Consider the following 19320-nt stretch of genomic DNA (forward strand, 5'->3'; position numbering starts at 1 on the left):
AACTCTGCAGATCTCCCCATAGGAATGAATGGGAGACTGCAGTGAACACCGCAGATTTTGGCAAAATATTTTCATAAACGGAATGGATAATATTATTATGTTGGCTGGAATGAACAGTGACATTGTAATGCATATTTATCTGACTTTCGTTATAAAACAAATTGTCAAATTACACGGTCATTTGATTGCAAACTGTGCGGACTGTAAATCAGAGTTGAGGCAAATGATTATCACAGTCACATAAAAAGAGAAAAGCATCACTTGATAGCAATTACAAAACTCATAACATTGCGCATCATCTGGAGTATTTAATTTAAGTCAAAAAGTTGTATTTTTAGGGCAAAAGTTTTAAACAGAAAAGTCAATTATTAAAAATGTATTTGTTGGTGTTTTAAACACATTTTTCAAGGTAATTAAAAAAAAAAAATACTATGAATTTTTTAGTCAAAAATATCAAGAAGTTTTGACCTGAACAAAATGTCCCCTTTTCATAAAAATCTACAAATAAATATATTTAATAAATAAATATAAATATTCACTCTTAGTCTTGAGGGTCTCAAGTTGCCCACTCTGTTTTATGTTTTTTTGTCAACATAAACAAAACAACTACCTATACTATATGTTGTTTACACCACATGGCTTTGGTGTACAAAAGTGTTTTTAAAATATTATTTCAAAACACAATTGTTTCACTGCCTATTTAAAAAAATTACTAAATATTTTTCTGCACTAGACTTGCACACTTATTTTAAAGATTTTATTTTTTACTGTCTCTGGACCCCACATGACATTTTACTTTAAGCCCCAAAACATATTCAGAAAATATTCAAGTTTATTCAAGGTGTAAGATGTGTTCATGAATGTTTTGTGTGAATTGCATTTTTATTTTTATTTCATAGATCTGGACCAAAAACTATTGTCACGTCTTAGACCCTTCAAAATATGCGCCTGTTACCTTCTGTTATTGTATTTTACGATGAATTTTATTAAAAGAATCCAAGTTGTGAACATGAAAATTTTTTGCTTTAGATCGTCCGCTCACTGTCACACACGCATTTGTTGCTAGTCCAATAATGAACTAACAGAAGTTTCTATGAAGGATGCTTAAACAGTAGTGGTGTAAAAAAGTTGTTCTACACACAAAATTGTTTAAAATTGTATGAGTTAAAAACATGTTGATGTTAACACTTACATTATTTCCTTTAACTGTTCTCTAGACCATTTTTGAAAGTCTGTGAAACGTAAAAAAAAAATGTAATGTGAACACTAGGAAGGACAAATCAACCATCACTAAACTCTGACATTCCTGTTTGCCAGGGTTTTCATAACCGGCGTCTTTTCGCAGTGGAGAGAGAGTTCACGCCCTCAAAGTTTTTTGGCCTCAAAGCCAGATTAACTAACTAAACTGAAGTGCAACATTGGCAGAGATTTCCAAACGGTGCAAGTGTAAAGATCTGATTACAGGATTCTTAAAATCTGACAACCACACACATGTCAAAATCTAACTGACTGGCTAATCACCGTTATTTAAAGTTCATTATTTATCAAACGTTGAGAAATATTATTTTACGTGGATGATTAATTCTAATACATGACACAATTGATCTAAAGAGGATGGTGGTTTTACAAGGGGTGTGGTTTTTGGTATTTTTTGCTGGATGGCATCTTCTCGCATCACCCCTCAACTCGAGCCCTGTCTACAACATAAGTTACACACTTTCCAACACAAATCCAACACATCGAATGTTAATTGGAAGCCTCTGTGGGTTTTTAAAAATGTATGCAATTCAAAACGGCTTTAAAATTCCCGTTTGGGGTGATTGGGTGTAATTTATTTTGCGGAACAATACGTCCACATATCTTCAAGTGATGTTTACCACAGAATTTATTTTACATATACTGTAAATCCAAAACATCTAGGTTACTATTGTAACCCCTGTTCCCTGATGGAGGGAACGAGATGTTGTGTCGAATGAAGCAACACTAAGGGTCTTTCTTGAAGGCCCTCTTAACTTGAGAAAAGCCCAATGAGAAATTGGCAGACAGAATTTGCATGTCCCTCCCCTGGACATACGGGTATAAAAGGAGGGAATTGTACGTCTGTCCATTCAGGTTTTGCACTGAGGAGCCGAGAATGAGGTTCGGCCATTACAGTGGCTTGGTACAGCATCCGGGGACACACAACGTCTCGTTCCATCCATCAGGGAATGGGGTTACAATAGTAACCTAGACGTTCCCCGTCTGTCGCTCATTTGACATTGTGTCAAATGAAGCGACACTAGCATCACTAACAACCACTAGCATGCTTCAATTACAGCATGCGCTGAACTGTGTACATGAACCGCTGACACAGGTGCGGGCAGGCAGTTGCGTGCCAAAGCAGCAGGCTGTGTTAGACTGCACGTACCCTTCCCCAAGACCCCATAAAAACATCATAAACTTTTTAGGTTCCCGGCATCCCCGAAAGGGGGGGAACAAGCGACGTGCCAAGCATGGGAGCAGGCCATGCCAGCCCTGCCTCTTCTCTCTCTATGTTTCTCGCATAGAGTTAAAGTGGCTGGGGCCATTTAACGCTATAACACGCATTGGGGAAGGTGTTCTTTTCCAACTCCTATTCTTTCAGGGGGAAAAGACCCCACGGAGACCACATCCTGCCCAGGCTGGGGGAGGTTAAATGTGGTGAATAAGTCACATGGGTTTTCAGGCCACATGTGGAAGTGTCACGGTGGGGGGCAGAGGGGACTGCCGAAGGGAGATGCGGGTCCACCAGCAGGGGGACCGTACCGCGGAAAATACACACAGGGGCATTAATCTGTGATGGACAAACCCTGTGGAGCACCTATTCCAGTACAGAGTAGTTAGTACCCGTAGTAGGTCTGGTCGGGAATTCCTCCACTGAATTCGCGGACCTGAGGGCAAGGGAGGAAAGACATCCAGGAAGCGCGAGCCTCGTGGACTCTCATGGAAGAAAGAGCACACGTGATCACCTCAGTGGAGTGGAAGGGCGCTATGTGCAAGCAGAACAACCGGTCAGCCGTTCCGCATTACAGAGTTGTACGTGCTCGAACCTGAGAAAATATGGGACGAGACTGACTCTCGTAAAGGTATTGGGTGTTGCCCAGCCCGCCGCTCTGCAGATGTCCGCTAGGGAGGTGCTATTGGCCAGTGCCCACAAGAACACCACACTGCTCGTGGAGTGTGCTCGAACCCGCAAGGGGGTGGACACAGCCTGGGTCTGATAGGCCAGCCATGGCGTTGACGACCCAGTGGGAAAAATCTGTTGGAGACAGTGCCCCTTTCTGCTGTCTGCCACAGCAAACAAAGAGCTGCTCAGAACATCTAAAGTTCTGCGTGTGGTCCACATAGGAAATCACGTCGCCATATGACATACCCAGTTGGGCTTCGCAGCAGGGGGATAATTTCATATTATGTCAGGAAGCAAAGTTGCATCCCAAAACAGTAGTGGCTGTGTTCTGACCCGAAGAACCAATCATCTAGCCGTGAGGTGTGGGGGGGGGCGGAGGGTTCCAGTCCAGGACACAGCAATGATAAGGCTGGGTCTGCCTCCTCCTGGGGCAGCTTCACTTGCAGGTTCACTACCTCTGATGGAGTCGTAGGAACCTTGGTCACGTAGCCCATTCAAGGTCTTAGGATGACATGAGCAGCTGCCGGACCGGACTCCAGGCCAGTGTCGCTGACAAAGAATGCTCGCAGGTCCCCAACCCTGTTGATGGAACCGAGCGCAATCAGGAGGGCCGTCTTCAAAGAGAGAGCTCTAAGCTCGACTGACTCTAGCGGCTCAAAGGGGGTCTCAGAAGGCCCGAAAGGACCACAAAGAGATCCCTGGAGGGAAACAGGCACGGACTGAGAGGGTTCAGCCTCCGGGCACCACTAAGGAACCTGATGATCAGGTTGTGCTTCCCTAAGGACTTGCCGTCCACTGTATTGTGGTGAGCCGACATGGCGGCTACATAGACCTTCAAGGCTCTCCTGCAGACATGAGAGCACTGACCTGACTGCGTATCTTGTGGGTCTTCAGATCGGGAATAACACCAATTTGCGAACAAGCGCCACTTTGGGGCGTAAAGCTGCTTGGTAGAGGGAGCTATGGCTCTGTCCCGAGGAAAGCCTCCATTAGGGAGTACCAGAGTGGGCAGTGGGAGGTCTCTTGGGAAGCAAACAGGTCCACTTGTGTTTTGCCAAACCGCTCCCAAATCAGCTGGACCACCTGGGGGTGGAGCCTCCACTCTCCTCTGAGCGTGAAATGTCGCGACAGCGCGTCTGCTGCCGTGTTGAGGCTGGCCAGGATATAAGTGGTGTGCAGCGACCTGGAGATGGTGGGCGAGTTGTAACATGTGACGAGAGCCTACACCACCTTGGCTATTTATGCACGCCACCGTTGTGGTTCTGTCTGAATGGATCAAGATGTGCTTGCCCTGGATCAGCGGAAGAGACCTCCACAGGGCAAGAAGTACAGCCAACATCTCTAGGCAGTTGACATGCCAACGTAGGCGCGGTCCTGTCCAGGAGCCAGCGGCTGCGTGTCCATTGCACATGGTGCACCAACCCAGTTTGGAGGCGTCTGTGGTGACCACAACGCGTCTGCACACCTGCTGTAGGGGGACTCCTGTCTGCAGAAAACAGAGGTCTGTCTAAGGGTTGAATGTCTGGTGGCAGAAAGAGGTGATGAACACACAGTATGTGCCGCAGCATCTCGAGTCTGAAGCCAGTGCTGAAACGGTCTCATACACACCAACCTGAGCGGCGTGGCTCCCGCTGAGGATATCATATGCCTCAGGAGCATCTGGAACCGCCACAGTGGAACCGCTGTTCCTTGTCTGAGCGAACTTAGGTAGTTCAGCACCGGCTGCGTGTGCTCGCTTGTTAGGCATGCTGTCGTTTAGACTGGTGTCTAACTCCATGCCAAGAAAAGAGATGTTCTGAAATGGGGAGAGCTTGCTCTCTCCCCACTTGACCTGAAGCCCTACATGGCTGAGAGTGAGCTAGAGTGAGCTAGAATCAGCCAGTCGTCGAGGAAATCGAGTATGCAGATGCCCACTTCCCTTAGCAGGTCAAGGGCAGCCTCTGCGACCTTCGTGAAGACGCAAGGGGACAGGGTCGAGCCGAAGGGGAGTACCTGGCTCTAGTTTGTCGGGCCGTCGGATGCGAGTCGTAGGAAGGGTCTGTGCTGAAGCAAAAGTGAGACGTGAAAGTGCGCATCCTTCAGGTCTACCACTGTGAACCAATCTAGATGCTAGACACACGTGAGCACCTTTGAACGGGAGTCTGTGTGAGGCCCGGTTCAGAACTCGTAGGTCTAAGATTGGCCGCCACGCACCACCTGTCTTGGGTACGATGAAGTGAGGGCCGTAGAACCCTGGCTTCATCTCAGCTGAAGGGATGGCTCTATGTGGGGCGAGTGCCTGGCGAACTAAATCACATCGCCAAGTCGGATGGTCCCGGCCCGCCAGCGCAACGGGTTGGAAGCGCAAGCGACACGGCAGGGGGCACTAAGGGGATGATCACGTATGACATACCCGGTGGGGATTCGCAGTGGGGGGAGCAGGTAATATTATGTCAGGGAGCAAAGTTGCGTCCCGAAACAGTTGTGGCTGTGAGTGGCGCCCTGACCTGAAGAACCAATCGTCTAGCCGTGAGGGGGAGGATGGAGGGTTCCAGTCCAGCCCCGCGCTCACGGCGGCCTGGGCAAGAATAGCGGACATCTGTGCGTCAGGCTCAGACTGGACAAGCAGACCCGATGGTGGCATCTGCATCAGACGCCACTGGGATACGTCAGACCTGTACGGAAGCAAACGAGCGTGCAAGGGGGCGGGTGGTTCATGGGGATTTACCCGGCAAAATCGAGCCCACTGCCCGAAATAAAACGCTGCCTGCGTGTGATTGCAGCCCAGACACACGAGTCAGCTTTTATGACCATCAGAAACTAAGAGATATCTGCCAAATCCAGGAACTACGCAAAGGCGGAAAACATCTTTAAAAAGACATTCAATGCCAATGTGTATACTTTTTAGAGGAAATTTACTCTTTTACAGGTTTATTTGCTCTTTAAGAAAACACTGTCGAAGCGCTCAGGGGTGTGGACTGCACTGGCGTGAAGAGAAGGGAGAAAGCCGCTGGTAATGTGCCGTAGGATCCAACAGCAATGCTCTTAGAGACGAGTGGAACAATACCAGCTTGCTAAACACACAACCGCTTGGCTCTGAAGAAAAAATCTGAATGGACAGATGCACGATTCCTTTCTTTTATACCCGTATGTCCGGGGGAGGGAGATTTAAATTCTGTCTGCCAATTTCTAATTTGCCTTTTCTCAAATTTAGAGGTAACTGAGGCCTTCAAGAAAGACCCCTAGTGTCGCTTCATTCGACACAACATCGCGTGAGCGACAGATGGGGAACTGTCATTATAAAAACCCACAGGAAAATCCAGAGGGAACCCATGGAGAATTGTGGACTACAATCTGAACAGCTTTATATACAGTAGAGAATATTTTGTATAAGCTTACTTGTTTTTAAGGCCTATTAAAAAATGATTGTAAAAATGAATATTTTTGTGTTTGTTTATTTGATTATTTAACCAATCTGCAGTAATTTTGTCAGGAAAAACTAGACAACAGCTATGGTATTTTACCAACATGGAAATTAAGTTAACAGTGAGATTGAGCAGATAGTTTACATATAACCAGTTTTGAGTTGCTGATAAAAAGTGAAATGATCTGCATCGGCCAGTCAGATGAAAAGACAATCATGATTGCTAAAATCCTAATCAGAGCATTCCTAATATTCAAGTTGAATGGGTTATAAAAAATAATGATAAATAGTGGGCTGAGACCCTATCACAAAGTGGACAAAAACAGGTACATAGTGGACAGATACAATTTGAATACAAAGAAGTTTTTTCTTTATTTCACTGTTCGTGGTTGAAGTGAAAAATGTATCTTTTTCAAATTAATCGCAATATGACTTTTTGTCCAAATCATCCAACCCTAAACATGAGGAACACTTACAAATAGTTTGGGTGCCAGATCATTGCTATGCAGTTGCTAAGGTGTTCTGAGTGGTTGCTAGAGCATAAGTGATTACTTAATTGCTGGAGTCAAAAGGGCCCTACCCTCTGTTATCTAGATATGGCTCATCCTTTTCATCCACTACAGGGGATGAAACTTTTGTTGATGTGATCAAGTTTCCTTGGTAACAGAAACATCCAAATGATGAGTTTCTAGCTCCTAAAGGCAAGAAACAACAGACAGACCAAGTTCTGAGTCTCCAGTCCTGAAGGGAAGTATCAACAGTATCAAGCCTCTTCTGGGTCTTCCACAAGAGACACAATAACAGACACAACAAGCAAAAAGGTTAAGCTCTCGAGCAAACCTTATCAAGTTTCTTGTAATCAGGGCTTCATCTGCATGTTCCAGATTATAAGAGTCCTATCGGTGCACCGGGAGATCAATATTCCTTAGCGCTGCATGTTTAAGGCTGTTGAAACGGAATCTAGCTCCTTTCTCACTGCATCGTACCCCAGCATAACCAGTGTAAGACGTTGACATCACCAAGCTCCTCACTCGATCAAGCAGGACATATAAATATCACTATCCAAACCATATAGTTTTCCAGAGAAATCTTGTAGTATTATTCATCCAGAAGATTTGAAACGATATGACTTGAATCTAGAGTTTTCAACCTTTGCGGTCCTGGAATTCTTTACCATCATAAATCAAATGGCCCAGGCATCCTCATTGGTCAGAAAGGCCCCTCCGCAACCTGATCTCCTGATCTTCCACACAGAGTTAAAGCAGACTTCTCTTTTGTAAGGTTACAAGGACCATCAGATTTGCACAACTCTAAGACATTTCATAATCTAGCCTTGCTAGATAATGATGAAAACCACTTTGAACTGCGGTAACGTTTGTACCTGACAAATTAATGATTATAGACTGATGGTCCTCTTTAAAATGTGTGTAACGATGTGCAATCACCTATAATTGATAAATATAATCTTTAATTTGGTATGATTCATCTCATTCTACTAAGAATGGTAACTATAAGGTTTAACTTGATAAAATACAATGATGTGTAAAACCAATATGATTTTGTAACCATGGTTCCCCTTCTGTCGCTTTCTCCACGTTGTGTCAGAGAAGCGACACTAGGGGTCTCTCTTGAGCCACCGACTATACCTCTGATCTATGAAAAAAGGCCAATGAGAAGTTGGTAGCTAGTATTTGCATACCCCGCCCCCGGACATACGGGTACAAAGGCGAGGCAAATACTAGAGTTCATTCAGAAATTTTCTTCGGAGCCGATGGTCTTGTATGCTGTCTGCTACAAGTTACACACACCTGTGTATTCCTCTGACGATCTGCATGCTGTTGGATTTGATGGCGCATAACAGCGGCTTTCTCCTATCCTGTGCACGGCTGTGCATTGTTGCCCCTTGGCGCTTCGACAGTGCAGAAACGCAGACTCTAAAGTGTTGTTTAAAAGAGCAATACACAGCGGCGTTGAACGTCCTTTTCAGGACGCGTCTTTTTAAAGATGGGTTTCCGCCTCTGTGTAGTTTCTGGATGCGGTTGGTTTCTCCCCACCTCCGATGGTCATAAAAACTGCCTGGCGTACCTGGGTTGCGATTACACGCAGGCAGCTTTTTTATGAATGGTCTATGTTTTCAGTGCGAGAACATAGCCATAACAGCATTGCGGTCACCGGCTTTCTTTTGTCATGAGAGAGAGCCACTTCAGCCGCCCCCCGCGCCTCGCCTCTTTCCCACGGGATTGGGGCAGGCGCCGTGGGTGATGAAGGTGATTTGGGGGCAAAGACGGGCTGTGTTCGCCGGGTAAATCCCCGCAAACCTCCCGCCTCCCCGGTACGCTTGCTGGCTTCCGTCCGAGCTCGGGATGAGCGATTTCTCTCCAATAGGTTATGTTCTCAGTGCGAGAACATTACTGTGGCAGCATTGCGGTCACCGGCACGCCATGGCCCCACCGCTGCATCGGAGAGCGGTACAGCGGCATCTGATGTTGATGACTCGTCTGTGCCGCCACCTCCGGGTCTGCGTGGCCAGTCTGAGCCTGATGCACAGAGGTCCGATATGCTTCCCCGGGTACCGCGAGCGCGAGGTTGGACCGGAGAAATCCCGTCCCATCCCCCTCACGACCATTTCATTGGTTCCACGGGCATGTGCGCCGCTCACAGCCACGCACCCTCGCCCCCAGTTCCTTTCTTCCCGGACCTGCATGACGAGCTGAGCAAGCCAAGCTTCCTCGCTCCTCCGCTCTCACTACCCTCGGCGGTAGAGCAGACGCAGACCACTCCCCCCTGCACGCCATGGCCCCCTCCTGCAAGTCCACTGGGCCAAGGCACTCCAAAATTTGCACTTGGGTAGTCCTGTTCTTGACGTGCCGCAGGAACTGCACTTGAACAGGCGATGGCCACCCTCGTGGTCCGGAAACGCATGGACTGGACCTGGTCGCAGTAGAGGAGGTAGACAAAGCACTCTTTCTCAAACTCTCCCGTCTACCAGCTCTGTCCATTCGGCGACACCACCTGACGACTCCACCCAGCAGTCCTCAGTGGTGAAGAAACAGATGGAGGCTACTCACACATCCTGCCCTGCCGCGAACACCTGCCGCCAGGGACCATGCCCTGTCTGCTCGCCGAGGGCGTCCTCCTGCGGCTTTCAAGAAAGAAAGAAAAGCGGTGCTCCGCCTCAACAAACATGGGCTCAGCTCTCAGCCCCTGCGTCGAGCTCCCCGCGGAAGATGGATGCCCCCTCATCTCACGGACCCCCTCGAGGACCCGGAAGGCTCCCAGGCACTCCTGAGATGACCGACCCAGAGACCGAGACGTTAGCTCCGGAGCTGGTAAGACCACTCCGTTCCCCGGTGGAGGGCCGGGAGGAGAATCTTTTGTTGAATTAATTTCATTTGCCGCTCACCCTAATGGGGGCTGCGGTACTCACATTCTCAATAATAGAGCTATTTCCTTTTTGTCTCTGGGTCACCTGGCCCGCAAATGCCGTTCTCACGGCACTTTTCCGCCAGGCCTCAACAGTCCCGGCATGCTGGATGCAGCCACAGTCCGCCTTCAGCCCCACGACTGTCCCCTGGCCGGCCGGTTCTGACGAGTCTAGAGGACGCCTACAACCAGACCTCCTCCTGCAGTCACGAACCCGCCCCCTGCCAGGCACGGAGCAAGGTAAGTGCTTCGAGATTGTTCTCAGCACCAAAGCCTCGGGACGCACCCTTGCATCCCGATGCCACACTACCTGCTTCGCCCTGCTGCGAAGCCCCCGCCGGGTACGTCCAAAATACTCATCCCCTTGATTATCACACGGGGCGTGCCGTGGCACCGTGCTCGTCTCGGGACTCGAGTCTGAAGCCAGTGCTGGAGCGGTCTCATATGCATCAACCCCAGCGGCGTGAATGCGGCGGAGGATGCTATATGCCCCAGGAGCCTCTGGAAGAGTTTTAGAGGGACTGTTGTACCTGGCTTGAACTTTGCGAGGCATTTCAGCCTCCCCTTCGGCATGTCTCTGTCCCCTCGCATCTTCATGGAAGTCGCAGAGGCAGCCCTTGCCCTGCTTCGAGAAGCCGGCATCCGCATACTCAACTACCTCGACGACTGCCTCATACTGGCCCACTCCCGAGAGTTACTATGCGCTAACAGAGACCAGGTGCTCAAACACCTCAGCCGCTTGGGGCTTCAGGTCAACCGAGAAAAGAGCAAGCTCACTCCGGTTCAGAGCATCTCCTTTCTCGGCATGGAGTTAGACTCAGTCTCAATGTCTGCACGTCTCACCAACAAGCGTGCACAGTCGACTCAGGTCGCTGCGTTCCACTCACATCCCCGGCAAACTCAATGTGGTAGCGGACGCGCTGTCAAGACAATGCTTGCCCAGTGGAGAGTGGAGGCTTCACCCCCAGTCGGTTCACCTGATTTGGGAACGATTCGGCAAGGCCCATGTAGACCTGCTTGCCTCCCGAGAGACCTCCCACTGCCCGCTCTGGTATGGCCGGACAGAGGCTCTCCTCGGGGCAGACGCGCTGGCACACAGCTGGCCCACGGGGCTGCACAAGTACGCATTTTCCCCTAGTGAGCCTTCTTGCACAGGTGCTGTGCAAGGTCAGGGAGGACGAGGAGAAAGTCACACTAGTGGCTCCATACTGGCCCAACCGAGCCTGGTTCTCGGACCTCGTACTCCTCGCTACAGCCCCTCCCTGGCGAATTCCCCTGAGGAAGCAAATTGGTGTTCTTCCCGGGCTGAAGACCCACAGAGGTGCGCAGTTAGGTCAGTGCTCCTTTTCCTGCAGGAGAGGTTGGAGGGGAGGCTGTCCCCGTCCACCTTGAAGGTGTATGTTGCTGCTATCGCGTCCCACCATGACGCAGTAGATGGCAAGTCCCTTGGTAAGCACGACTTAATCATCAGGTTCCTAAGAGGCGCCCGGAGGTTAAATCCCTCCCGGCCAAGCCTGTTCCCCTCCTGGGACCTCTCGGTAGTCCTCGCGGGCCTCCAGAGACCTCCCTTTGAGCCGCTAGAATCAGTTGGACTCAGGGCCCTTTCTCTTAAGAATGCCCTGCTGATCGCGCTCGCCTCCATCAAGAGGGTCGGGGACACTCATGTGATCCTAAGACCGCGACCGGGCTACGTGCCCAAGGTTCCTACCACGCCCTTCAGAGACCAGGTAGTGAACCTGCAAGCGCTGCCCCGGGAGGAGGCAGACCCAGCCCCGTCATTGCTGTGTCCGGTACGTGCTTTGCGTACCTATCTGGACCGCACGCAGAGCTTTAGACACTCTGAGCAGCTCTTTGTATGCTTTGGGGGACAGCGGAAAGGAAACGCTGTCTCCAAACAGAGGCTTTCCCACTGGGTAGTAGATGCCATTTCACTGGCTTATCACACTCAGGCCGTGCCCCCCCCCTTTATGGGTCCGAGCTCACTCGACAAGAAGTGTTGCGTCCTCGTGGGCACTGGCCAGGGGTACCTCCCTGGCAGACATTTGTAGAGCAGCGGGTTGGGCAACACCCAACACCTTTACGAGATACTATAATCTCAGGGTTGAGTCAGTTTCATCCCGTGTTTTCTCAGGTCCGAGCCAGTAGAACTCGGTAACACGCTGATGGGCTGACCGGGTGAATCGCTTGCATATATGCCCTTTCCCTCACTTGAGGTAAAACTGTGCGTCTTTTTTCCCAGGAGATTTCACTCAACTCGAATCCCTGGTCGATTCCTCCCTAGCCCTCATGGGTCCGCAGTTCGGCGGAGGAACTTGCCGACCCAATCCAGTGCAGGTACTCAAATCTACCCTGTACTGGAATAGGTGCTCCACAGGGTGAGGAATCCTACGCGGACTCCCCCTGTGTGTATTTTCCGCGATACGGTCCCCTTACGAGCAGACCCTCGTTTTCCTTGGGTAAGTTCCGGCTGCCCTTCGGTCGCCGTGTGTAGCAACTCCCCCCCTCGCTGAGGCTGGATCTACCACCGCGCCACTTCCACGTGTCGCCTAAAAACACATGAGATGTATTCACCACCTTACCTCCCCAGCTGGGTAGGGGTGGTCTCCGCAGGGTCTTTTCCCCCTGAAAGAATAGGAAATTGGTTAAGACCCCCTTCCCTCAGTGCGTGTAAGGGCCCCGGCTGTCTATTGCTCTATGCAAGAAACATAGAGAGAAAAGAGGCCCAGCCAGGCTTGGCCCGTTCCCAGGTTGGCAAGTGTCGCCTTGTTCCCCTGTCAGGGTAACCAAAAGGATTCCGACGACTTTTGTGGGGCATTGGGGAAGGGTACGTGTAGTCTGATACAGCTGGTCGTCTGGCATGTAAAAAACACCTGCCGCTGCTGTGTCAGACCACGTACATGGCTCAGCGCATGGCGTAATTTAAATTGGACCCCTAGTGTCGCTTCTCCGACACAACGTTACGAATGTAACCTCCGTTCCCCGATGGAGGGAACGAGACGTTGTGTCCTTCCCGGCCACGTCGCTGAGCCGAGCCGCTGTAGAGGCCGGACCATTTCCGGCTCCTCAGAAAAATCCTGAATGAACTCTAGTATTTGCCTCGCCTTTGTACCCATATGTCTGGGGGCGGGGTATGCAAATACTAGCTGCCAACTTCTCATTGGCCTTTTTTCATAGATCAGAGGTATATTCGGTGGCTCAAGAGAGACCCCTAGTGTCGCTTCTCCGACACAACGTCTCGTTCCCTCCATCAGGGAACGGAGGTTACATTCGTAACCTAGACTATTTTTATGTTTTATTACATACACGTATAACATCCATGAAAAAATGTCATGTTTAGTATGTAAGCATTTGTTTGGGTACATGGAGGAAGCTGATGACAACGAATATCATGTCTCTTGTACCATTTGCAAGATCTAAATTTCATGATTAAATATGCACTATTTTTGAGCGGTAAAATAGTGAGAATCTCTAACAAAGGACCATAAATTAACGAAAAGACAGCCCAATCGACCATGTGACTCTGAAAAGTCACTTCTGATTGGCGCAGGACACCTTTGGGGTTGCGGCCAATTTCAGTTTAAATATTTCCAAACAGGAAGAACACTCTCTCTCTTCTGCTCTGCTCATCTCCTCTTCCTTCTCTGCTCTTCTGTCGTCGTCTCTTGTCCGGCCTCTCCTGACTGCTCTCAACGTCCCGAGAAAGCTCACAACTCTCTATGATTCACAAACCCATGAGAAGGCCTCGCTTCACAGCTAAAATCATCATTCATACAGACAATAAACTCGATCATACAGAAGTCAAATACATTGACGGAGAGAACTTTCGACCAAGCGCCAAGAACCAAGCAACACAAAGAATGCAAGGAAACACCATAAAGACATGCAAGTGCATCTTTAATATTGTGCTCAAAGTGCTGGTGTATTAATTAAATAATTTGGGCAATCCAATTGCAAATCGATGTAGACTGAAAGAAGGATAAATGGTTCCTAAGATGTTGTCAACAGACTCCGCAAAGTTCATTTTCACTGTACTGATCAGTTATTTCACATTCTGTTACTTTTCACCAACCTGTCTCATGTATATTTGTGTTAGATTAGATTTATGTTTAGAATAGTAATAAAGTTTGTCTGTGTTCAAAGACGACTTGACTGTGGTATATTTTGATAAATAATCTCATCCCTGTTTCTAAAAGATTTAGCTTCAAAGCTATAATTTTCAATAAGCCAGGAGAATAATATCACTCCAATAAATGAATTAATCATAACTCACTTATTAAAGCTAATTCCTTACAGTAGAAATTGTGAACTGATACAACTAGACGTTGTATTATGATTTCAATGGTGGAGAATCTATTAAAGACAAATAATGTAGTTATTTGTAGTTTATCTCATTTATAATGGTTGTCGAATGTGATTAATTCCTTTATACATTTCATTACCTAATAAGGTACAATAAGGACAGTTTAATTTAGTTCATAGCTCACATATTTCAAGACCCTAAATTCCCTCCTAAATTTAGCATACCAAATATCTTTACATATAATGGTGGTAGAATGCGTGCAAAGTATTCTACGTATTATGGTGTGAGAATGCAGTCATTTTAACTGATCCCATCCACATCTCTAAATTATATATGTAATACCCTACACTCTTGAACTTGTAGTCAAGTCATTTTTATTTGTATAGCATTTTTCACAACACACATCGTTTCAAGCAGCTTTGCAGAATATCTTGCTTTAACAGAAAATGAAACTGCAATATCTATAAAGTCTTAGAGTCAACAATGTGCATCATAGTCATGTTATTGCATACCATACAGCAATTTGCATGATTTGAGGTATCATTAATGTCCATAGCACAAACAGGGTGGGATGAGTTATGTGCAGAAGTTAATACTTGAGGTTAGAGGTTTGTTCAAATCCCCAAGTATAAGCTTTATAGTGATGTTTGCCATAGAAAGCACCACCATATTCAATTGCTCTATGCATGTCTAGTGGTTTGTCTTTGGCTATTGGTCAAAATTATATTTGTGTTGTAAAAGTGTGTGTGAGTTAAATACGTGACTGTTGTGTTTTTTGCCTCTTTACACAGATGTCTGAGAGGATACTTGAACAACAGCTTGTCTGTTTTTGATATGGGTGAACTAAAAAATGGAAGTCATCTGGCACAATACTGCAGGTACGGTTAAACTCATGTTGTAGCTTTATATTCTATAGGTTGCTTTTTGTCTGAACTGTATCTGAAGGTCAAGTTCTCTCATTCCCATCTGTAGATATCGGGATTACAGAGCGCCTCCGTGGAGTCCTGAACCTTACGAGTTCACTCTGCAGTTTTGGCATGTTCTGGCTGCAAGGCTTGCCTTCATCATCGTCTTTGAGGTTAGTGCTAATTTGCTATTTACAATCTGATCTGATAAAATTCAATTGAACAGTGCTTAAAAATGTAAATTATTTTGTCAAAAACAGTGGAGGAAAGACACTGACTGTTTACATGTACTTAAGGAAATAGTTTATTCCAGGGTTTTTGCAGAACGAGACATTCAGAAACGTTAACCAAATACAAATGCTGTTTTCATTACACAGTTAAAGGGAATAAGAGAAAGTGGTTTAACACACCTTAGTTTCTGCTGGAGAACATATCTATGTGGCCATAGAGTATGACATAAGATGGAAACATTACTTTTGGAATGCAATGCCATTGCAGGCGTGATGGAAAGTTAAGGAAATAAAGTGACACAATGGAAAAAACAATTGAAGTCGTCGTCAGATGCCATGTTTGTTATTTACACCAGCGTCACTGGGAAATTACATTGCTGTGGAAAAAGCATGTGAACATGAGTAAAAAGTACACTAATTACACAGAATCAAATACTGCTTTTGTGACTTGCAGTGGCAGGATACTTTGAAAGGTACTTTAAAACCTTAGCTTGCAAAGCTACAAGCTTTTCACATTTTAAAGTAGTTAAGTTACAGTATAACTACCCTTCTACAAAGTAGTTAGAGACATCAAATGCTACTATAACAAAAAGCAGCTAATGTCACAGACATTTGGCTGTTTTGGCATAAAGTCTATTCCACATTGTATCTTATTCTGGCTTATCAAAACCGCCCACTGAGACAGGAAGGGCCCTACAGGCTTAATACCGTAAAAGCTACACAATGAAAACTGCTGAGCTACCTTGCTGGCATAAACCATCTTAAACAATAATCTTAATCTTAACCAACTTTCCTGGTCTTAGTTAGTTTCAGATGGTCAAGCTGGTCTCCCAAACTGGCCAAGCTGGTGTTTAGCTGGTTGGCCAACTTTTTTCCCAGCTTCCAATGCTGTGGCAAAAGGTTGATATCTAGGTGGTATATCTTGCAAGATTTACATTTGCTGCTAATATGTTCAAGGGTACACTCTCAGAAAAAATACTAATCAGTACCTTTTAAGGTTTATGGGCTGTCACTGGGGTGGTACTCAAAAAGGGGTCCTTTTATGTACCTCAATGTTAAGTTTCAGGGTACATAATTTTACCCTTAAGGAGACAAAATGTACTTTGCACGCACATTTTTGTTTTCAGAGGAACAAAACATATACATGTACCTTTATAGGTACGCAATAGGTCCTTAGGGTACAATTAGAGTTTTGAGGGGTACCAACCCAGTGACGACCCTTGTACCTTAAAATGTATCATTTTCTTCTAACGGTGTATGGTTTCTGTGGGACTCCAAATAAACAGCATATTAAATGTTTTGCAAAGCTTTTCAAAACACATAGCCAAAAACCTGAAATGTACTGAAGTTAATATCGTTGCTAAATTTAGTTACAATTGCTACTCCCCAAAAATGTAACAATTTAGAAGATTATGTAATGGATATGGCTGAGTTTCCTGTCTGTTTTGTTCTCCATCTTTAGCACCTGGTGTTTGGCATTAAGACCTTCATAGCTCACATGATTCCAGACATGCCCAAAGACTTGAGTGACCGCATGCGCAGAGAGAAATACCTGATGCAGGAGATGATGTACGAGGCGGAACTTGAGCACTTGCAGAAAGTACGGAAAAAGAACGGCAAACGTTATCACCATGAGTGGCCTTAGCTGTGCCTGCCCATCATTTCATACCTACTGGAGACCCATATTCACTACCCATAAAAGCACATCAAGACTTGAGAGTGACAAACGAATGTTGCAACATGCACACGCACTGCAGCACATTAGAAAACATGCATATTCATGAGTAGCCGTTATGCGGCCTTTGAAAGCTAGCTTTACTGAGTCCATGAATTGGCTGCCCACTTCAGATTTCCATTGCTGTACTAAACCAGGAGGAGGATTCAGAGTTTGAGGTCAAAACCTGATCTCTGGTTGGGCCTGTAGAGCCTTGAGTTGGCAGCTGTGCTTTGCACCAAAGAGGTTCTTCTCAGTCACATGAAGCCTGCTTGAGACCTCCATTCATCCATATTTCATCAAGCTGAGGGAATTTACACTCTACAGAAAGCTCTGACAGAGCAAATGACAAATAGGAATCTGTAAGATCTAGTTTCAAGGTATGGAAAGAGCCACGTTTGAAATCAAGCAGGAATACAGTGAAAAGGATTTCTGAAAGCACAACTGGACCTGCCTTTCTGAAATTCTCATTGGTCAATGGATGCATACATCAAAGTGTGATTCTGCAAAAGTTAAAGACTCCATGGAATTTTTTGATGAGCACTTTCCTGTGTTAACATATTTCCTATTGGAACAGCAAATTGAGACAGGACATATCAGAGTAGAGTTGCTGCCCAATTTAAGCAGGAAGGGTCCTGTATTTTGCCTGAAAATATTAGAGCCAAAATATTTAAGGGGGATCCCTCATTCCCGGTCGGATACCAAAACTACCTGTATTGAAATCATTGTGTATTCTACGGCCCTGTATTGATGCAGTAAAATGCTCAAGGGGGACCCCACCCTGTTTATAGAGTGAAACACATGAGGGGGTCCCCTATCCTGTATTAAAACACTCAAAATGCTCAAGTAACCTATATTTGGAGAGCTTGCTAGTCACTTGCAGTTGGTAATAGGGACATCCTCATTCTCGAGCCCATTTGATTCAACAAAAATTGGTATAGTGCAAGATGGGTCATCGATATTTTTGGTCCATTTTTCCCAGAAGAGAAATACTGTTCACGTTAAATGTGTATTTCTGCCAAAAGTGTATTTCATTAAGTAGGGTGCACTAGCATATACTGTACTGGAAAGCAGTGTTTCCCAACCTTTTTTCTGCCACGGCACATTTTTAACGACAAAATATTCTACGGCACACCACTATCCCACATAGGCTAACCATCATCAATATTTTTCCTTTTCAAGAACTTTTCCATGTTTTCTGTCCTTCTTAGTAGCGTGTTTACTTGTAAAGTTTGAAATTAGGCTATAAAAAAAAAAATACAAGTCACATAGGTAGTTGTGTGAGGTCACAGGTGCCAAGAGCGCTAAATGGGAAATGAAGAAAACAACAAATTTACTTATTTTCAATTTGAAGATTTGTTCTTGCAATGCCACAACAAATTACAGGGACGTAAACTCATGAGGGGCGGAAAAGGAAGACAACCATATTTTCTGGGGATATGTGTTTTAAAGAATATGCTAAAAGCACCAATTCCAGCTATTTTAGTGATTCAAACTTGCATGGCTACAAATCTACTGACTCCATTAGATGAATTATAAACACAAAGCAGATCTATGGGATAATTTTCCTACAGTAGCCTATTTAAACTGCTGAGCATGGCTTTTATCAGAAAAGACCACAATAATAGAAAAATAATAATAATTTTGAGTTTCACATGAATTGATTCGAGGTGTCAACGCTCCGTTCAACACCAGCGTCAAGCGCCGCATTGCCATCCACATGACAAGAGTTGCAGAAAGCATCACACAAAAAGCAGGAGGTGTGCACAATAAACATTGAAAACATGTATTTGAAGAGAGAAAAAAGCTTTCAGTTGCTTTGATAGCAGAAAGTAATAAAAGGTCTCGTTTATCTTTAGGTCGAAGCTTTTTCTTGGTGAATTTAAATTAGTTCATTAACTGGGGTCTCTGATATTCGTAAACGATAATGTAATATTTAATAAAACATTTAGACATTCAATGTCTCTTCAGAAATTTGGAGAGTTTTAAAATATTTCTTGTTGCTTAGTACTCTCAAAGACATTACTGGTGAAGCAAAAACATGTTTGTGAAAAACACTTTGGTGTAAAGTCACTTCATAGACTTCAATGTATTCTGCAGCGCTGACGTGAGCCATGTGATGACCCTTTAACACGGATAAATATCACTCACTTTTGCACATTAATCATTGCTCTGAACAATCACAAAAGTGACCGATTAT

General features: G+C 45.9%; 1 protein-coding gene across 1 annotated transcript in view; it reads left to right on the forward strand.

The window, feature by feature from the left end:
• The window catches only part of LOC127640088 (anoctamin-3-like), a 217746-nt gene extending 200695 nt beyond the window's left edge, over nucleotides 1-17051 (forward strand). The window contains exons 24-26 of the mRNA XM_052122483.1: nucleotides 15063-15149; nucleotides 15244-15349; nucleotides 16869-17051. Coding sequence (XP_051978443.1) covers nucleotides 15063-15149; nucleotides 15244-15349; nucleotides 16869-17051 — 376 coding nt within the window. The remainder of the gene's footprint in view (nucleotides 1-15062; nucleotides 15150-15243; nucleotides 15350-16868) is intronic.
• The last annotated feature ends 2269 nt before the right edge of the window (nucleotides 17052-19320 follow it).

The sequence above is a fragment of the Xyrauchen texanus genome, chromosome 49 (genome assembly GCF_025860055.1).
Source record: "Xyrauchen texanus isolate HMW12.3.18 chromosome 49, RBS_HiC_50CHRs, whole genome shotgun sequence".
NCBI lineage: Eukaryota > Metazoa > Chordata > Actinopteri > Cypriniformes > Catostomidae > Xyrauchen > Xyrauchen texanus.